General features: G+C 36.4%; 1 protein-coding gene across 2 annotated transcripts in view; it reads left to right on the top strand.

Moving 5' to 3' along the window:
• Positions 1 to 18959, top strand: part of PDLIM5 (PDZ and LIM domain 5) — a 178038-nt gene extending 159079 nt beyond the window's left edge. For both annotated transcript variants that reach the window (XM_069485342.1, XM_069485343.1), the window contains 4 exons: positions 8261 to 8441; positions 11269 to 11389; positions 13832 to 13947; positions 15362 to 18959. In XM_069485342.1, coding sequence (XP_069341443.1) covers positions 8261 to 8441; positions 11269 to 11389; positions 13832 to 13947; positions 15362 to 15451 — 508 coding nt within the window. In that variant the 3' untranslated portion in view covers positions 15452 to 18959. The remainder of the gene's footprint in view (positions 1 to 8260; positions 8442 to 11268; positions 11390 to 13831; positions 13948 to 15361) is intronic.
• Positions 18960 to 20438: the final 1479 nt, after the last annotated feature.

Here is a 20438-nt window from a genome sequence, read left to right as displayed (position 1 = left end):
GTGATTACCTGCAGGTCTATTCATAAATGCTTTGAGTGTTAGATTGGGCAATAACTTGATTCTTTAAAATATTTTTCGTCCAAATCTATTTCATTATCTCTTAAATTCCAAGAAGGAAAAAAGTCTCAGAGATCTTAAGAGTATACTATACTAGAACTTATTAAATCTCTGAGTGTTTCTTAATAAGTAGCTTTTAAAATGTTATGAGGTGTAGGTATGAATGCTAATTGCAGGCATCCCACCAAAGGGACCTTGTTGCCTCTTTGCGAGTTGCCTTGTTGACAGTAACAAATGACTGTTTGAAATGATTTCTCAAGCTCTCTTTTTTCTTAATTTATCCTATTTTGAAATGGTTGAAACAATGGCTTCTCTAAAGCTGAATATGGTTAAGACTTAATTGAATGTTCCCCTCTATCATATAATTATTGCTTAGCATAATATTTCCAGGGAATATTTTAAATGGAGCCAAGAAACCTCAATACTTCATTTAAGAACCAAATATATATACTCCTCTTTAACCTGCTATTAATTACATAATGTATGTGTCACGAACATATGTTAAAAGTTGAATAGCTTTTTTATTTTAAAGCTAGTCAAATGTTCATTGTGACATTCAAAAAAACATGAAAACAGGAAGCAAAAACAAAGTTCACACATCGTGCCACGTCCCCAAATAATTATTTTCATTCAGACTTTTAAAACACTCACACGTAAGGACAGATACCATTTTACAGAGATGTAATAATAAGATGGTGTTTTGTAAGCTATTTCTTTCACCTCAGTCATATTTTTCAGAGTGAGTACTTACTCCTTAATAAGAATTAGTCAGAAGCAGTGGTAGTAGTAATAGTGATGATGGGGAGGAAGGGAAAACCAGTAGAGGTTTCCAAAGTCTAGCATAGTATTCGGCACGCAGAAGGCATTCAGCAATGTTTAACTGAACAGATCATGCATGACTCCAGACCCGTTCATCATTCAGGCCATAATGTCAATGTGGCTACAGTCATTTTCCTAAAAGTACTAGTATGGGGTCACTGTCTTACAGAAATATTTAAACTAATATAAAGTTGGTGCTGCTTTATCCCAATAAATAAAATAATGTTTTGATTATTACGTGCATTTAGTTGTTATAGTTTTGGATTTAATATTGATAAAATAAAAATAAACTGACTTGTAACATTGCATCTATAAGTTATAGTATTTGGGTTACCTAGACTGATGTTTAGGGATACTCCAATATATTCTGAATCAAAACACCATTTATGGAGACAGAAGTCACTGCTGTTATTTGTGTGCTGTTGTAAGCAAGTGACTACCAGATTAGTTAACAAAATGTCAAAACACATAAATTGCAGATCCATGTTGTCTGATTATAAAATTCAGTGATGTTCTATAATCACTGCTACTAGCACTTCTGAAAAACTTACTTAGTGTGGACAAAATATGAAGATCAAAGTGAAAATTACATTCACCACCCTTAACTGCCATGGTTTCAAATTTAATGCTAAGCCAGGATGCAGTTTTAATGCACAATCATCCTGCCATATAAAATAAATCTATATTATGCTAATAACATGAGTGGCTATCACTTATTGCTCCCTCATCTATTAAATTTTATATTGGTCTGGATTATCCACTAGTTATCAGTTAAGCATTAAAGCTTCATTTACTAAGGAAGTTAATAGGAATGGGGATTAGTCCATGTCAAGATCATGTAACAGTAATTAACATAGCACATTGGCCTGGTGCACTAGTGCTAAAGCAGCTTGAATAGATTGTGGTCAGTTCAGAGGCCTCGTCAAAGCATAATTCTAGTTCCTGGCCTCGGTGTCAGTATCACTTACCAAAGCAAAGAGGTATTAGATCAAGTGACATGCTTTTGGACACCTGTTTTAAAAACAACCTGCAATTGCAGGCTCGATACTTTCAGTACAGAATATTATACCTTGGCAAACTCTGAGAAGTTTAAGATTTATTTTGTAATTTATATTGTTAGTTTTCTACCACATAATTTATATTGTTCTTTTATAATTCATAGTTTTGTTTTATATTTACTTTTTCAGTATTTCAAATTTTCAAAAATATTTTTTATATAAGGACAAACTAAAGCAAATTTTGTTTTTTATTTTATTGGCTTTTTGGTGGGTTTTTTTTTTTTTCGCTTTGTTTTAGCAGAGTTGATTGTTTTTGGAAAACCTCAGAAACCTGAATGTTAATATTCAGCTGGTTATCTCTTTATAGAACACATTGAGTTTAAAATTCCATAGTTAATTTTATTTGGATCTAATGTTTAAAATTTTTTGGCTTATTTGAATCATGAAAAGTTTATGGATATTCTGCCTAAATTGTATTATGGAGTCATTACTTTAGTTACAAATGAATAGGTAGTTACATCATAGGAAATTCTACTGAAGCTTTACGTTTGCTATGGAACATTTCTAGTCCAAATATTAATATCATAGAAGTACCATTTCTTCAACTCTTGTACTCATGAATAAATTGATTGTTGGAGTGGTAGTATGATGGGGAATCAGAAAATTAGGCAGTTGTAGCCAAAACCAGATTTTAGTTTACCTGGTAGAATGGGCTTATAATCAAACATCCTAGTTTCTTTCTTTTTTTTTTTTTTTCTTTTTTTTTTTCCTTTTTTTTAAGAGAGGGTCTCACTGTCTTGCCCAGGGTGGAGTGCAATGGTGTGATCAGAGCTCACTGCAGCCTCCAGCTCTTGGGCTCAAGCAATCCTCATGCTTCAGCCTCCCAAGTAGCTGGGACTGCAGGCATGCGCCACCATGCCCGGCTAAATTTTTTTTTTTTTTTTTTTTTTGTAGAGACTGGGCCTTGCTTTGTTGCCCAGGGTGGTATTGAACTCCTGGTTTTAAGTGATCCTCCTGCCCCAGCCTCCCGAAGTGCTGGGATTACAGGCGTGAGCCACCACATCTGGCCCCTGGCTCCTGGCTTGAGCCCAGCTCACCTTCACCTCCGTCAGGTGTCATAGTGTCCCTGCTACCTATTTAAATTCTCTTGCTTCCTCTCTACCCCCCACATAAACGGTCTCCCTCTCTCCCCTCCAGGCTTTATTTTTTTCCTCAGCCCTTAATATGTAACATGCCATAGATTTTCTTTGTTTATCTTACGTGTCGTCTCCCCCACATTAGGCTCTGAGTTGCATGCGAGCAGAGCTTTTCTCAGCTTTGTCCCCTGCCACGTTTCCTGTTCCTAGAACAGTGCCTGGCACATACTGAATTTAGTAAATTTTTGTTCAGTTGATGAATGAACTTTTTCAAAATATTTATAGGCTGTATATCAGAGTTGCCAAGTTGAAATTATATCTCACTTACTTGTCTTATTATAGAATCACATTTCTCCGGCTTTGCTGATTTTCTAATAATATAAAGAATTGACTCTAGACTTTTTAAAGATTGTCAGTTAACATTACCTTCTTTAAAACTTGTTCTCTTTATTCACTATTATGTTTAAGCTCATTTTACCTGTACATTTATTTTTGAGGAGCCAGTCATTTATGCCTTTAAGATATAAAACTATAGTTGGCTTCACAACCCTTTAAATGCAGTATCTTAAAGGGTTACAAATTAAAGATGATAATGAAAGTAGAATTATATTTTTTAATGTACCAATTTTGGTCATAATCTACTATAAATGAAGAATTAGTAGTAGAAAATAGTGTTTCCAAATTTGAGGAAGGATTGTTAAATAATTCTAATGTGGGGTCTCTTACTTCGTGCTTGTGTCTTTGTGAATGTGCGTATGTACAAACTCTCCCAATTACCTGTTCTGTTTTACTCTTTTTCTCTGGTTGTATTGTTCTCGGGCTCTTTGCTCATGCCAGGCCCTTCCTAGAAGTTGGGCAATATAAAAATATACAACTGGGCTGGGCAAACTAGCTCATGTCTATAATCCTAGCACTTTGGGAGGCCAAGGCAGGAGGATAGCTTGAGGCCAGGAGTTCAAGACCAGCCTGGGCAAGAGTGAGAGACCCTGTCTCTACAAAAAATAGAAAAATTAGCCGGTCGTGGTGGCACGTGCCTGTAGTCCCAGGGGAGGCTGAGGCAGAGGAGGATTCCTTGAGCCCAGTAGCTTGCTTGAGGTTGCAGTGAACTATGATGACACCACTGCACTCTAGCCTGGGTGACAGAATGAGACCTTGTCAATAAATAAATAAATAAGTAGATAGTATTATTATATCTAATTAAGTGTAGTATCAGATTCCATTGTTATTCTTGAGCACATGAGTCATATGTTATGGCTTTTGAAGGCTTTTGTTTTTAACTTCTTTTGATGCAGTAACTTTTGGTCAAGTAAAGATTTTGGTCTGTAGTGACTGGGCTGTAGAAGATTCACACTTTACAATTCATCATCCACCGGATCTTTGGAAAGTTGGCTAACTTCTCTGACGTTTCCTTCATCTGCGAGTATATGATAGAGTTAACTTCTATCACTGAGGTGGTTGTGAAAATTAGATAACAAAGATAGCAAGTAGTAAGCGTTTAATTTTGAAGCTAAATTCCGTTAGGTTGTGCCTGTTGACATCTGCATCTGCCATTCCTTTTACCGTTATATTTGTGAGCTTTTCTTTTTCTCTGAGCTCTTCTTTGGCATCCTTCCCTACCTTTCCTTCCATTTTTTTTTTTTCTTTTTTGGCATAAGTCTCACAGAAGATAAACAGGATAAGAAGTTTCATGCCAGATCTCTTCTCTCTCTGTCAGTCGAATGCTTTAACTCGCCCCCGGCCCGTCTGTCAATCAGCAGGTGTTTAGTCAGGGCTCCTGGGGCAAAGGAGTACTAGGAGAGCTGAATACCTAACTCCACTTTGCAGCTCTCCCGAGCCTGTCATTCCGGTTCACAAAGGGAAACCCAATCCTACCTGGAGCAAGAACTTCTTCAGTGGTAATCCTGTGTTAATGAATTTGTTAAATTAGTCTTTGCTGACACCGAGAAGAGAAGACTTCGTTTTATGTAAGAAATTGTCTTCCTTAATCTATACATAATTTTAAGGGCATTGCTGAAGAAGGATGCTCTTTCAGTGCCGCCGAGGAGTATCAGGTTAGGCCAGTATTTGCCCTGAGTGCTTATTTAAACAAGATCTGCTAGGACCAAGGGTCATTTTCAACTTGTTTTTTAAAGGTGCAGAGGGAATTACTTTACTGTCTAAATTTCCTTTTCCTGTTCACATTTTAAAGGAACTGATGAAATATTTTAAAGTTATTCTCTTAATGGGCTATAGTTGTAATGAATTTATGTACTTTAGCTCACAAAGTTTTTCGAAAGCCTTTTAAGCATACCAAAATATAAGATAATCTTCTAAATTACCAAAGATGGCAAAAGAATGAAATTCATGGATGGGACCATTAAAAACGAAGCTAGCATCGAGACTAGACAATACCTACAATAATGGCCTGCATGCTTGCCTAAAGGTAGACTCTGAATTTGACTGTAAGCCTTCTAGCAGTCCACCAAAAAAGAAAGTTAGTATTGCAATTTACAATAAGAAAAAAAATAAACTATTGCTCAAGAGAAGCACAATTGTTCTTGTTACAAAAATCCGATAGGAATTTTTCTGAGGAGTCCATGTGAAAATGTCCCTGAGTGATCTCACGAACAACCCTCCAGCAGCAACCTTCTGGAAGAGCAAGCGTGAATTTCATAGAGCTGTTTCCTGTAACAGCTGTCAGTACTGACTGACGTGTTACACTAAGCACCGTTGATGAAAGTAATCGTTCTCTGGGGTGGGGCAGGCCCAATGTGCTGTAATTCGTAGGACCCCGTTCTCTGCTGATCTGACTTGATCTCAACATATATTTTAGAAAATCTGGAAAATGAATTGTATGTTCCGTAGTTATTCTTGAATGTCTTTTTGTCACAGATGAATCTTGTTAAGTGTTTGCTAGCCCTGACAGACATGTTCTAGGAGCAGAGTTTTACTTTTTATTCCACGTGTACACACCAACACTTCGCTTTCATAGGACGTAGGGTTTGAGGTTGGACTGACTTCCTTTGAAAATTGGGGAACCAAACAAGGATATTGGCCTCAAGGGTCCATCCAGCCTTATGGGTGAGCTGATGATGTGCCCAAATAAAAAATTCAAATTCATCCTAGAAAATTGTTTTTAATCCATTTTAATGTCCAGACAAATAGTAGCATAAAATTCCAAAGTTCTACCCTACCCTATGTCAGGGAGGGTCATAGTAAATTTCACACATATATACCCAGATAACTACCTGGTGGAAAAGCTCAGAACACTCGGAAAACTTTGTCTAGCTTTAAGTAGTGTGACTCCTGGTTTACCTCTGAAGATAAACTACTTGCCAAATATACACGGAGAGAATTAAATGAAGGAACTTGTTGGAGTAGGATTGTTATTTTATAAATCAGTTAAAAATTGAGGGACAGCCTACCAAAAGTAATATATCTGATTGAAAAATAGGTGATCTGTAGTTTTTTCTTTTCTGGCAGGAATTGGTTACCAAAGGCATTTCTTGGTAGTCATAACAAAACTATAGTACCCTGGAGTTTAAAAAAATGATAATAATAAACTACTCATCTCAAACTTAAGAGAGCTGTATACACTAGCTTATACAAAATGACATCATATTAATCAAAAAACAAGTTAACAAAAAAATGGAGCTAGAAAATACCCTCTTATACCCCACATAATAAGTTTTAATCACTCATCAAGAGCCTTTCTCCTTTCCAACTCTTGCACAGTTGGGTGCTGGTTCTGAGCAAACATTAGTATGTTTGCAAAGAGTTTACCAGTGGGAGGTAGTTATTGAGTAGCAAGGTTTCTGTTATTGTCAAAGGTTAAAAAATGCTGCGACTTTGTGATACTCAGTGCTGTGACTATTAATAATCCGCCTTAGCAGTCTGGTGTCTGCTGCTTGCTAACAATGACCATGTGGTCAGTCAGGGATGATCGTTGATGGTAATGAGGTCAGAGGCTGAACATGAGTTGAACAGAGCGGTATACTAGAAATCAGGAAATTCAGCTTCTGGCCCTGCTGCAGTGATTTTATATTTGTCATATCGTTTTGAACATTCTGTATCTCAGCTTCTCCATCTGCGAAACTGAATTCGTAATAACTGCCCTGGTCTATCTCACAGGAATGTTGTATGGACAAATTAGATAAGTGTAAAAGTGCCTTGGAGGGAAAGCCACTCTGTGAATGAGAATTAGTGTGATGTAGGTCCTGCAGAGTGTGTCGCACAGGCTAGAATGGTTAGTCTCTGCCGGCTTCGTGACTAGATAAGGCTTCATAATGGATTCCTGCCAAGCAAACCAAGCCCGTCTTATCAGTTCATGACTGTGTAATATTTGGTGGAAACAAAAATCTCCTTACAAACATTTGTTACCTTGATACAAATGTGCATTAAAAAGTTGTCATGTTTGGGGAGGGGGAAGAGGGTGGGACGTTGCAAAAAAATAGATATAAAATTTCAGTTATGCAAGATGAGTAAGTTCTAGAGGTCTATTGTACAACACCATGCCTGTAGTTAACGATACCATATTGTGCACTTAGAAATCTGTTAAAATCTCATTTTCCGTGTTCTTACTATAATAAAATAAATTTTTTTTTTAAAAAAATAGGCCATATTTGAATTAAAGAAAACTTTTCCAAGTAGTTTTAAACAGTCATTATGTAATACCCACTTTACAGTGTGTGTAGTCATTTTAGAGGGTGAGGATTTGATGTGTTTAATAAAGTTGAGAAATAAGTATGTGAAACAATGTGTGGGGAAAAGAAATTGACTGGAGTATTTTCTCAGGTAATAATTATTACTATTTTTAAGATTTTGACTAATCAAATTGAGGACTTTTTTATTCTATAGAAATGTCAAAGTCTCATCTCTGCTTATGCCACATATTTTTTCTGGTTGCTTTGTGTTCTGTCACGGCGACTTTCTGTCACAGTTAACATCCCCATCCTCCGTCCTCATCGTGATGCACACGGATCGACTCACTGCACTCTATGAAACATACCGCCAGATTCCCCGAAGACAGAAAAAGGTGGAGCGGGGGCCTTCCTTGAAGGAGTCCCTTATGTGCTCTTCCTCCTGTCCCCTTTTCTCTTCACATAAATGCGGAGTCCCTGTGTGAATTCACAGCAGCCATGTGTTCAGTCCTTGCAAAGGAAAACTGAGCACGTATGGAATTGATTGGACATTGCATAAAAGCGGTCCCATCCAGGCCAACTTTAGAAACTTTCAGTCTTGAGCTAAGTTGATCTCTTTTGCTTCTGGCAGGGGACCATTCTTAGTGGCACTGGGGAAATCTTGGCACCCAGAAGAATTCAACTGTGCTCACTGCAAAAATACAATGGCCTACATTGGATTTGTAGAAGAGAAGGGAGCCCTGTATTGTGAGCTGTGCTATGAGAAGTTCTTTGCTCCTGAATGTGGTCGATGCCAAAGGAAGATCCTTGGGGTGAGTATTGGAAATGTTTTTATTCTCAGTGAGGTTTCAAGCAGAATGATCTTTTGTTACGAAACTCTTCTGACATTTTAGCTTTTTATTTTCTTCTTGCTTTGTCCCCTCTCCGTTTTCCTCACTATTTATTATTGTAAAGCAAAACTAAATAGACCTCTGTAGAAGGATATCGGACTCATGGGGTTAGGTTGTCTTTGGTTTTGTCTCACTGCGTGCTGGCCTGTCTGGTGAAAGTCTAGCCACTGTGGGGAAAAAATAACTTGCTGTGGGTGTGCTACCTCCGCAGGACCCTGTGTGCTCAGGAATGAAGAGGTCGCCCAGGACCACACACGTCCGAGTTCTCAGAACTGACACCTTCACTGTTTTAAATTAAATTCCATAGCTTTTATAAGAGCAGCATTTCCCCACTTGTCAGGGTTCAAGCACAGGACACTGATTTCATGAAATATATAAAACACGAGGCTTATAAATGATATATTTTTCTTGAATGCATAGAATGTTTAAAAATACAACCTCAGTTTTATGAGAGTACACATGTGATGGAAAAATAATTTCAAACCATACCTTTTCTTTTTTTCTTTTCTTTCTTTTTTTTTTTCCATAAAGGGAGTCATTTAGAAATTAAATAGTACATAATAAATAATAATGAATAAACAAATCTCCTGCTCCAGAATACCTAGTTCGCAATTATAAAGTAAGGATCGAGCATTTCTTATGGGTGACCAGGAACGGGAATTTGATTTTAGAAGAAGTCAAGGGGCCTGGCCTCACACAAAAGTTGGAAATGGCCCTGCTGAATTCTAGTACTTTCAATATGAAAATACACTTATGAAACCATAATTCATATTAATTGAGAGAAAAGTTAGTATGAACTATTAAGTAGTCTTAATTTTAGGGCATACCTTTAAATGGGTCTAAAACTTTGAGGACACTTAAAATTATAAACACACCACCTGAAATATAATATTTCTGGGTTATTAGCTTGTGTAATATGTTGGGAACAAAGGAACGGAATGGTTCGGCCTGTACCTTCCCAAATGATGACAAATAATTGGTAGATAACCACTAATACTGGTTTAGTGTATAAATATATTCTTTGGATTCTAGAATAAGAAAACAAAGTCCAGTAAGAGTCTTAGAACCAAATAAAGTTCTAGGAAATGGAAATCTTATATTTGTTCCTTCAGAGATGGGCCAGAACTTCACCAATAGGATAGCACGTCTGGACTGTGTTTTAGTTGTTTGATTACCTGTTAAAGAAGAAATAGTAACAGGATGAAAAAGAAAGTATATTCTGGAAGCCCTGGGAAATGATTTGGTTCAGTGTACATTTGTTATTAATGTTACTGGTGATCTTGTTAGGCCTATACGTCTGCCATCTCTGCCCTTTGTCCTTCACTAGTGACCTATGGCATTTTCTATGGCTGATAATTTATTCTATATCATTTTATTTTATTTTAATATTTTTATAAAAGAAAACATTTCACTGTACAACAATTAGGAAATACAAAAAATGTAAAAAATAAATTTAAATGACCTAGTTACCACAGATAATTGCTGATAACCTCATGATGTATTTTTTCCAGTTTGCTCTGTATCGGTAATGCATTTACAAAATTGTAACCTTGCTTTATGTATGACATCCTCTTTTTTGTGATAAATATTTAGAGTAAATTCCCATGTTGTTAACTATTCATCAAAAATGATTTTCAATGGCTCCATCTCTTTCTCTCAAACCAAAGAAGTGATTTCTTGTAAAACCAACTCCCTAAAAACCTCTTTTACTAATTAACATCTGGCCCATGTGGCCGGGCGCGGTGGCTCACGCCTGTAATCCTAGCACTCTGGGAGGCCGAGGTGGGCGGATCGTTTGAGCTCAGGAGTTCGAGACCAGCCTGAGCAAGAGCGAGACCCCACCTCTACTAAAAATAGAAAGAAATTATATGGACAGCTAAAAATATATAGAGAAAAAATTAGCCGGGCATGGTGGCACATGCCTGTAGTCCCAGCTACTTGGGAGGCTGAAACAGGAGGATTGCTTGAGCTCAGGAGTTTGAGGTTGCTGTGAGCTAGGCTGACGCCACGGCACTCACTCTAGCCTGGGCAACAGAGTGAGACTCTGTCTCAAAAAAAAAAAAAAAAACATCTGGCCCATGTGTTCAATAATTGGTATAACCACAGGGCCATTGTTGATTAGAATCCAAGCTTTACGGTTCAAATTTTAGACACTCATTTGAGTGTGTGCTTAGTGCGGTTGCAGCCGATTTCCTAAAGCATGAACACCTGTCAACCTGATTGGATTACCTTGATCACATTATTGCTTCTGTGACGCACCGAAGTATCTGTTTGTTTTAGTTTTTAAATGCTTCCCCCTTCCTTCCTGACATTTTCAGATAATACTATGAAATTTTTATAAGTGAATATTTTCTGATACCCTTTGAGAAAAAGCAGGATGCGTTGTAGCAAGCACTTTATTCACTGTATGTTTAGTGTTTAAATGACATGGGAACCATTCCTTAAATAAGTTTATTGATTTGTATTTGTGACAAACACACTCATGTAGTCCATTGATTTAGATGATCTGTGATTCTGTCTGTAAGTATCTCATGTTACTTGGATGGAAATCGCAAGACAAAGATGAAGCATGTGTGTCTACTTTGGGTCACCTTTACAGGACTTTATTGGTACAGCTATTAAAATAAATATTTGTGTGCCAGAAGATACAAAGCCAAAAAAGAAAAGAAAACAGAAATAAAAAATAAATAATAAATATTTTGTATTTAATGTCATCTTTTTTTTACATCTCATTACCCTTCTGTAACAGGAAGTCATCAATGCTCTGAAACAGACTTGGCACGTTTCCTGTTTTGTGTGTGTGGCCTGTGGAAAGCCCATTCGTAATAACGTTTTTCACTTGGAGGATGGTGAACCCTACTGTGAGACTGGTAAGATCTCGAAGCCATTAGTTTCTTGAATTTTGAATAAAGGTAAAACATTAGCCCTTATATTGCTATAAAGTTGAAAGAAAATAGTAAGTGAAGTAGTTTTTTAAATTATTTTGGGAGCATTTAATGTTGCTCTAAACATATAGGAAAAAATTATTTAAACTTTTTATGTGACTTTGTCAGAACAGGTATTTCCAGCTTCATTGTAAGAATTGGGAATGTAAACATTACTTAGTAGGAAAAATATTTTGCTTGAATCCCCAATAATTTATGGATATAAATTCTACCAAATCATGTAGCTTAAATCCACCTCTTATAGTCCAGTCATGAATTTTGAGTGTTTATAAACATCAGAAATGTCCAACTTCAGAATATGATATTGACTTGCTTTTTAAGGCAACTGCCTTGAAAATAAAGTTGAAATCCTTTGTTCCTTTTACTGAATGGAAGGCTAATCCTGGCATTACCCTTGGTAAAATTATTTTTAATAAATTAAAGGGACCTATTTATTACATTTGTCTTTTACCTGAACTCTGAACACTTCCTTTTCCTTCCCAAAGTCTGTGTTTCATTCCATTTATTTATTAATATTGCCCTTGGCCGGGCGCGGTGGCTCACGCCTGTAATCCTAGCACTCTGGGAGGCCGAGGTGGGCAGATCATTTGAGCTCAGGAGTTCGAGACCAGCCTGAGCAAGAGCGAGACCCCATCTCTACTAAAAATAGAAAGAAATTATATGGACAGCTAAAAATATATAGAGAAAAAATTAGCCGGGCATGGTGGCGCATGCCTGTAGTCCCAGCTACTCGGGAGGCTGAGACAGGAGGATCGCTTGAGCTCAGGAGTTTGAGGTTGCTGTGAGCTAGGCTGACGCCACGGCACTCACTCTAGCCTGGGCAACAGAGTGAGACTCTGTCTCAAAAAAAAAAAAAAAATATTGCCCTCACTTAGATATTACTGCCCACAAACACGTTCAAACCATAAAATACTTTCCCCTTATCAGGCCTCCACTCACCACCACTGCATTCCACGATTGACTTTTATTGCTATTCTGCCTTGAAATTGGAAGTGCATTGCTGGGAGAAGGGAATATTCCAGAGTAGTCAGGTTAGAGGAAGAGTCAGCTTCTAAGTTGAAGCTGTATTAACATCACTCAACCCTTCTTTGCTCATTCAATATTCTCCTATTTTCACCTCCTTTTGACTCCTTAATTAGGACCAACCTGGATCTATTATTCCAGACTGTTCACCAGGAACCATAATTCCAGTGAAATCACCCATGAGCAATTTTGGGACAGGTTGGCTACAAACTGCCTACGCTGATTCAACCAGAATAATTCACATTTTGTAATTCCACTTAATTTTCTTGAAGAAAGAGCTGTTTGATTTTTTGTTTTGTTTGTTTGTTTTAGGAGCTTTGCAAGACATTTTGACTAACTAGCAGATAGTCCCTATGTAACCAAAACACATATAAAACTCTCTAGTCTAAATATCGTATTTAATGTATTCAAAGAAGCCGTAATTTAAAAACCCAAAGGGAAAATATTATCGAATATTTATTTAAATGCCACTTTTAATCAACTTGGTCTATTTTTATTCTTTCTTTTTCTTTAACTCCCCAAACCAGTTCTTAACCCAGTCTTCTTCATTTCAGTAAATAGCCCCCACTGTCCTCTATCCAAAAACCTAAGGGCCATTTTGGATTCTGCTTTTTCCCTTGTTCTTCCCATATGCAGTCTAATCAGTAAATTTTCTATTTAGTAATAGAGAAACATCTTGTCAAAACTGCTTTTTTTCCAAAAGAAATCCCAGTAGTATTTATAATTGCAATTTGTGTCAGGTAAATGGTGTTTTCTGGCTAAGATTTTTCAACATGAAGTCATAAAATTGAAAAGAAAATATAGCAAAAGAAATTGTGGCTAATATTTTTGTGATACAGTCCAGCAAGACATTCAGTCATGGAACCTATTCGGGACGTTTCCTGTTGACTTTATTTTTCTTCCTCATCCAAGGCAGATACACTATGAAATTTGCCAGTATCAGACATGTGTTCTTGATTTATAGTCGTTAGTCTTATTGTTGCGTTATTGGGAGCCCTCTTGTATTTCTTTGAAACAGTCACGTTTACTGATAACTGGTCAGAGAACGATGTTCTCTATACGCATTGGTCAGTCAAGTAGTTGGAGAGAAGTGAGAAATATTACATGGGAAATTATAATAAAGAATGTTAAGGTGTGGAAATAATGTTTACCAAGGGAAACCTGAAACATACTAAACATGTATCTCAAGCCAAATATTATGCCATCGCCTGAAAACTTTCTAATTACTACTCTCTGTGTCTTCAGCATCTCATTTAATCCCAATGTTATTGTAGCTTTCTAGGAACTATCATTCTAAAACTTCGTCACGTTTATGTTACATCTCTACCCCCTGCCCCGATACAGATTATTATGCCCTCTTTGGTACCATATGCCATGGATGTGAATTTCCCATCGAAGCTGGAGACATGTTTCTGGAAGCTCTGGGCTACACCTGGCATGACACTTGCTTTGTATGCTCAGTAAGTAAACTCTTGTTTCCTAATTACAGGGGGACAGTCCAGCCAATTCTAGCCTGATTACTTAGTGGAAATATCAGCTCTTGTATCTTTCAGTCCTTCAAACCTAAAAAAAAAAAATTTTTTACAGTGAGTTTGAAAGTTGTTTATTAAATTTTTTGGCACTTTTGAAATTATTTGGCACTTAATAAGATCCTTACCCTTAGAGAAAAGGCAATTTTGAATAAATTTTTGTCTGTAAGGATGAGCTGTGTATTTCTTAAAACAGTAAGAGTCCTTTACTTAAAAAAAAATATGTTATTAGAGTATTTTTTAGTAGTTTTTGGAAATACTAGGTACTTCTTAAAATAGAAATAAACAATTATAAAAATCTGATACTGAGTAATCTACATGCTGATCCATTTTTTTCCTTAGCAAAAGCCAATGGGTATTCTTTTCTTTCTTTTTTTTTTTTGACTGCTGTACAATAAACATGCAATAAATATTTATTTCATATGTTATTTAATAATTTTGGTTTTAGTTTTAGTGATTAGAATAGATTCAAAGATTAACATTAAGATATATTTTTTTGAATTTAGAAAGTAAATACCCAGTAAAGGTGTGCTGTATTCAGATGTTTGATTTCTTAAAATTAGACTTAATATTATGCAATATCCAATGGTTTTCAATACTCATGGTATGAAAGGGGGAAAAGTTATTTTAACTGAAGTCCAGTGATTTCCCCAAACATTACCATTGAAGCCTTTCTTGTTTACCTCACCCATCTCTTAGACTTCATAAAGTCTATAAAAAGCAACAACTTCTAGCAGATTTGCCTTCTCTTCTCTAATAGAGCTGCTCACGAGCATTATAATTAACAAAAGCAGAAGGAAAGGCAAGAAGGTGTAAATGTGGGTAGTTAACTGACTTTATAATCATACAGCAACCAGATGTTGACTAGGGCTTTTACTATAAGGGACAAATAAATTAAAAAGAAGTCTCGGGTATTCTATGCCTATGTAGTTGGAGCAAGCTAAGTTGGGCACAGAAATGTCTGGCAAAGCAAATGAATTGTATTTTCTTTTTGAATGCTTCTGTTCTCTACAAGAAAAAGCAAATTTAAAACATTATTTAGAATGTAGGGAAAGAAAGTATATTTAACATGACCTCTTTCCGTATTGATTTTTTCATTAGGACTAATAGGTAAAGAAAAGTAATGATCAGTGATTTCAATAAATTAGAAATACATTCTAGGAAGAAGTCATTCTTCATTACTTTTGAAAGATTACATGCCATGTCTTAGTATTATGAAACGATATCTACCAACAATCAACTAAAGTGCTTCATCTTATTATTCAGTGGGGGGAAAATTACTTTCCCCTTCTCTGGCATACTTGATAAAATAATGATATTCTCTTAAATAATGCTTCTTTTTCAGGTGTGTTGTGAGAGTTTGGAAGGTCAGACCTTTTTCTCCAAGAAGGACAAGCCACTTTGTAAGAAACACGCTCATTCTGTGAATTTTTGAAAGTCAGCACTTCTGGAGAAGAGAAGAAATTTCTAGAGAAAAAGGAGAATTAAAATTACCAATTAATTTTTAGATTTAGTATTTATACGGAGTTTTGAAAAATAATAGTGGCCCTGAAGGAATAAATTCCAGCTTTAAAAACCGAGTTCTATGAGGAAATATTTGGCTTCAGAAAGTAAAGAGACAGTTTGGCATTTATTATGACTTTTTCCTGTATTTTATGCCCATAAAATAATTTTTATAAAAACCAATTTCCTGGTTGGCTATTAAATTCATCTTAGAATAAATTAGTGAAGAATTAAGTTTTAGAATAAAAACTCCAGTCTTTATGCTGAAATAATTATACTTTCTTTTCTTGTTAGGTAGCTGTGAGTAAATCTGCAAAAGGCAATGAAAATGCTTTACACTTTATCAATAAGAGAATCATTGTATTTTTTAAGAAAACTAATGCTTATTAACAGCAAATAGGAGTTTAAACAGAGAATTTTATCAGTGGTAGGTGTCAGTTTTTAAAAAACCATTCAAACATTAGATTTTCCTTACAGTTGATCATTCTATAATTGTAAGGAAGGGCGATGAGGTTTTTGATCAGAATGTGTTTTGTGCCAATAGGAGATGCTATATTTTTTCACATGTCCCCCCAAAAAGCTACAATAGAGCTTATAAATCTCAAATGTTTGCCTTTTATTAAAATGTGACTGTTTCTATTCATTGTGTTCCATCACCTATATTAGTCAAAGTCAATTTTTTTTCCCTTCCTTTACTGAGGTAAAGAGCTAATTAAATAACTTTGGGCTGTGTAACAGTTTTCTCTCTCTTTAAAGAGAATAAATAGAAAAGAATGTGGCTTGGAATTATGGTAAATCAGAAGATTACACCCAAAATTAAAAAAAAAAAAATACCCCCTTTTCAGATAATGAAACTGATGAAAATTTGAGAGCTCTCTTTGCTGAATAATTTTTTTGCTTTTCTTTTTTTTTAATTCTACATTAGAAAAATAAAAGATTAACTTAGGGATATGGTAAAATCAAGGGTTTGTTTGGTTTGGTTTGGTTTGTTAGTTTTCTCTCAGTAAGAAGTGAACCACTTTCAAATGGGATCATGAAACTTGGAAAGCTTTGATTCACAGAGGTTTGGTGGTATAGGAGGAGAGCTTGATTAATTACTCGGATTGGCCTGGCATTTGTTTTCCTCACTTGGAGAAAGAATTATGTAGATACCACATGAAGGCAGAGAAACAATTGTGGTAAAACTGTGGATACTGTTGATGTTTGCCCAGTGGGAAAACAGATTATACTGTTATGCGTTTGATAGTATTTCTCTTTGTTTCCAGAATAGATGAAAGCCCACGACCCCACTAAGTAATAATTTCAATTTGTTTGGGGCAAGGAGAGCCCCGAGTCCTTCCTACCCCATCACTCACTCGCCCCTTCACGTCCATTGTGTGCGTGTTTGTTAAAGAGGAGGTTTTAGGCTACGATATTTGTTTAACCTCCCTAAGAACTTTCAAGGCTTCTGTCCTGAAAGCCGTTAACTTATGGTCTAGCAGATTTACATTATATGCAGATAATAATTAACTGGGGATAAAAGAATGGCAAGGGGTGACACAAAGTGGCAAACTGAATGCCTCTCCAGTAGCAACCCCGGAGTACCCCCCTCACCCTGCATCTTGCAGGGAGGCAGGAAGTTTCTTTTGAAATAAAGTGCTGGAGCTGAATCGTGCATTATTTCTCATTGCTGCTGAAACCACCTCTAAGAGACCTGCTGGCTACCGTGCATTATCACGTATCTTAATGTCAGTCTTTTGCAATATAGAATACAAAATAAGCTGGTGGTTTTGTTTTGGTTCTTTTGTTTGTTGATTTAGGTTTGCCTTCCTAGATTACATGCCAAGACAGTATTTGATAAGTCAGTGGCATTTGGGTATTTTCTTCACAGAATTTTATTTGACCTGGTTTGTTGTTTTTTGTTTTTTTTTTATAAAGTTATCTTACATTAAGGATGTCATCTCTACTAGACTTTTCTTTCTCTTTATTATTCGTGGAGCATAATGTTGCACTTCTCCGAATTTTATCCCTAAAAGGGTGGTGTCGCTTCCTAATTTATCATTTTGTCTTCGTGCTTTGTCCATCTCTTCTGTGGCAAAGCTTCATCTCCGTTCCTAAACCAGTTAATCCTGTGAAATAAATACTGAACATCATCCAGAAGAGTCTCTGTATTTTCCAGCGGGAAATGCCGTAAATGCACCAGCAGTGATCTTTTCCTAACTGGCAGAGCACTTTATTCTTCCGCTGAGCTCTCTGAATATTTATTTTTCTGATTATAAATATTCCATGTCAGTAGCCTTTTTTTATTACTTCTTCACCGTAGAACATATACTTGTAGTGTCTCTAGATGTACATTTTGTAATGCTGTACTTGGTATAACACAGATAAAAATTACAGTACATGACTCTAAAAACTCCCCTACTTGGATTTCCCATTTTCCAGATTTTAGGGATAGGTTCAGATTTATAATATTTCTCTAGACTTACATGGACTGAATTTTGCACACTGAAGTAGCAACCTAAAAATTATGCCCTCCGTGTATGCTTGTATAGTCGGCCCTCTGTATCCAAAGGTTTCACCTGTGTGATTCAACCAACTGCAGATCAAAAATATTCAGAAAAAAAAGGACGGTTCTACCTTTGCTGAACATGTACAGACTTTTCCCCTTGTTATTATTCTTTAGACAATACAATGTAACAACTATGCACATAGCATTTATATTGCAGTAGGCTGTTAAGTCATCTAGAGCTGATTCAAGGTATTCGGTAGGATGTGCGTGGTCCTATGCAGATACTACAGCCCTTTTATACAAATGATTTGATCATGGTGGATTTCGGTATCTGAGAGGGTTCTGGAACCAATCCCCGCAGGGATACTGAGGGACAGCTATAGCAGCATACATTTTCCTATTAGGGTTACACGTGGAGTCTAAAACTAAAACCTAATCATTTGCTCATGTATGAAAACAAATAGAAATAGTAGTTTAAATCTTCAAAATATGAGTGTAGCCTTATGTTTAAAATAATCTACAACAAAAATGTACCATTTTCAAGGGCCACTATATTAGGAGCACTTTTATAGAAAATGATTCCTTCCTTTCCTCTGTTTAAGTGTGACGCTAGTGTTGTGTTAACACTTGTGTGGCGTTCGGAGTCCAGTCGTCCCTATGGAAACGAGAGGCTTCTCAGACATAAGGGAAGGGAAACACACCGCGTGGTTTCATACAGATCAATTCTGGCTTCAGTTTGTCCCGCTCTCTCCTCAAATGTTTAAAGGTATTAGATTTGAATTCGCAATGTATAATTTGCCGTATCCATTAATCTCTATTTTCTGTTTCTTAAGTTTTTAAGTTTGTATATATCTGCTGTTTTGCTTTTGGAGACATTTTCTAATTGAAAGCCACATGAGAAATGTAATCAGTATAGTGATACCTTAATGTACACATGCTCAATAAATAAATGACTGCATTGATGTAGACAAGCTCTCCTGGTTTTTCTTTTTGGGTGGTAAGTGGTTTCCATTAAGTCATCATGGGAAAAAACCATGTTCTATACTCACAGGGTAGGATAAGATGTCATAGTTCTCAGAAGAATCCCTCTTTTATGATATGTGCCTATCAAAGTGTCCCAGAAACAAAACATTTTGAAAATATTGTCACATTTATTCTACTTTTATCTATTCTACTTTTTACGCTCTGCATGTAGAAGGTACACAATGCCTATGAGTTAATAGATAAATAAGTTCTATTGGTTGTTAACAAATAGTTATTGCTGAAATTATTTTTTGGAATAGCCTGTCATATCAAGCATGAATGATATCATAGATCATAATCAGACCGCATAAATCATCTACCTTTTCACATTTTGCATTAGCCAGGGTACGTTGCTTCATGCTTAACTCATCCCAATGTCATTCGCTAACTATTTCATAACCAGGTAAGCTCCCCTCTTCCTCATTTGTTTATTGGTTTGAATAAGATTTTTTTTTCCCAACTGCACAAAGTTAAGACAAGCGTTTCTGTTGCAGGCTGTATATTGGGAATAAAAGAGAAATTCAAGTCTATTTGCTCACAGTATATTAAACTCCAGAAGCCCAACTTTTAAGGGCATCAAGCCTACATCTGACATTTTAATAGCTGCTGTTTGGTTTCTATCAATCACGTCATTGCACATTAAAATACACCGACAAAATAAGAGATCTGTCATTCCTTCGTTAAGAAACAGTAATCCAGTACAAGATTTATAGGCTTAGGTCTCAACTGTGTGTTCACAATAAATCCCCATTCAGTGCTCAAAGCAGAGCAAGCCTCCCTGTCGCCCAGTGTTCTCTAGTCAAAATGTCCCCAATATAAGACTATCAAAGGTTTTCTTACAGAACCACATATAAAATCCTTTTGCCAGCAAAAGCTTAATTTAGGCCGGCGGTTTCCCTTTTGGAGACAAGATCTTGGTTATATCAGAAACACATCGGTCCTGATGTATTATTAGCAGGCCTGGTGTTAATTAGGGAGAATTACCAGAAATAGTTTGCTTCGTGGAAATTTATTGCAGAATCACACTTGACGGATGGCAGAATAGGAGTTGCTGAGAGAGAGCAGCTCCCACTCGTAACCACTAATTAATAGGGTGCCAGAATTCCGCAGAGAAAGCTTCATCCCGAGTGTGGGAGCCTCCCAGGGAAAATAGTTCCTTTGCAGTATTTAAAATTTAACAGAGGAAAGGGGCTAGGACACATGGCTACTTAACCGAAATCTCAAACTGATACGGTTTTATGTTGTACATATGAATGAGAGGATTGAACTCAGCAAACACCAAGCCCAGCGGTTGCTTTTTAGCACACAAAGGAGATACACACGTTATTTTTAATGTGACAAGGGTCTGATTTGCCAAACTGTTCATTTTGGGAAGAGAGTCTAGAGCAAACCATTTGCATATGGTATT

This window comes from Eulemur rufifrons, chromosome 13, assembly GCF_041146395.1.
Source record: "Eulemur rufifrons isolate Redbay chromosome 13, OSU_ERuf_1, whole genome shotgun sequence".
NCBI lineage: Eukaryota > Metazoa > Chordata > Mammalia > Primates > Lemuridae > Eulemur > Eulemur rufifrons.
The sequence above is the reverse complement of the archived record's forward strand: the minus strand, read 5'-3'. Positions and strand labels throughout refer to the sequence as shown.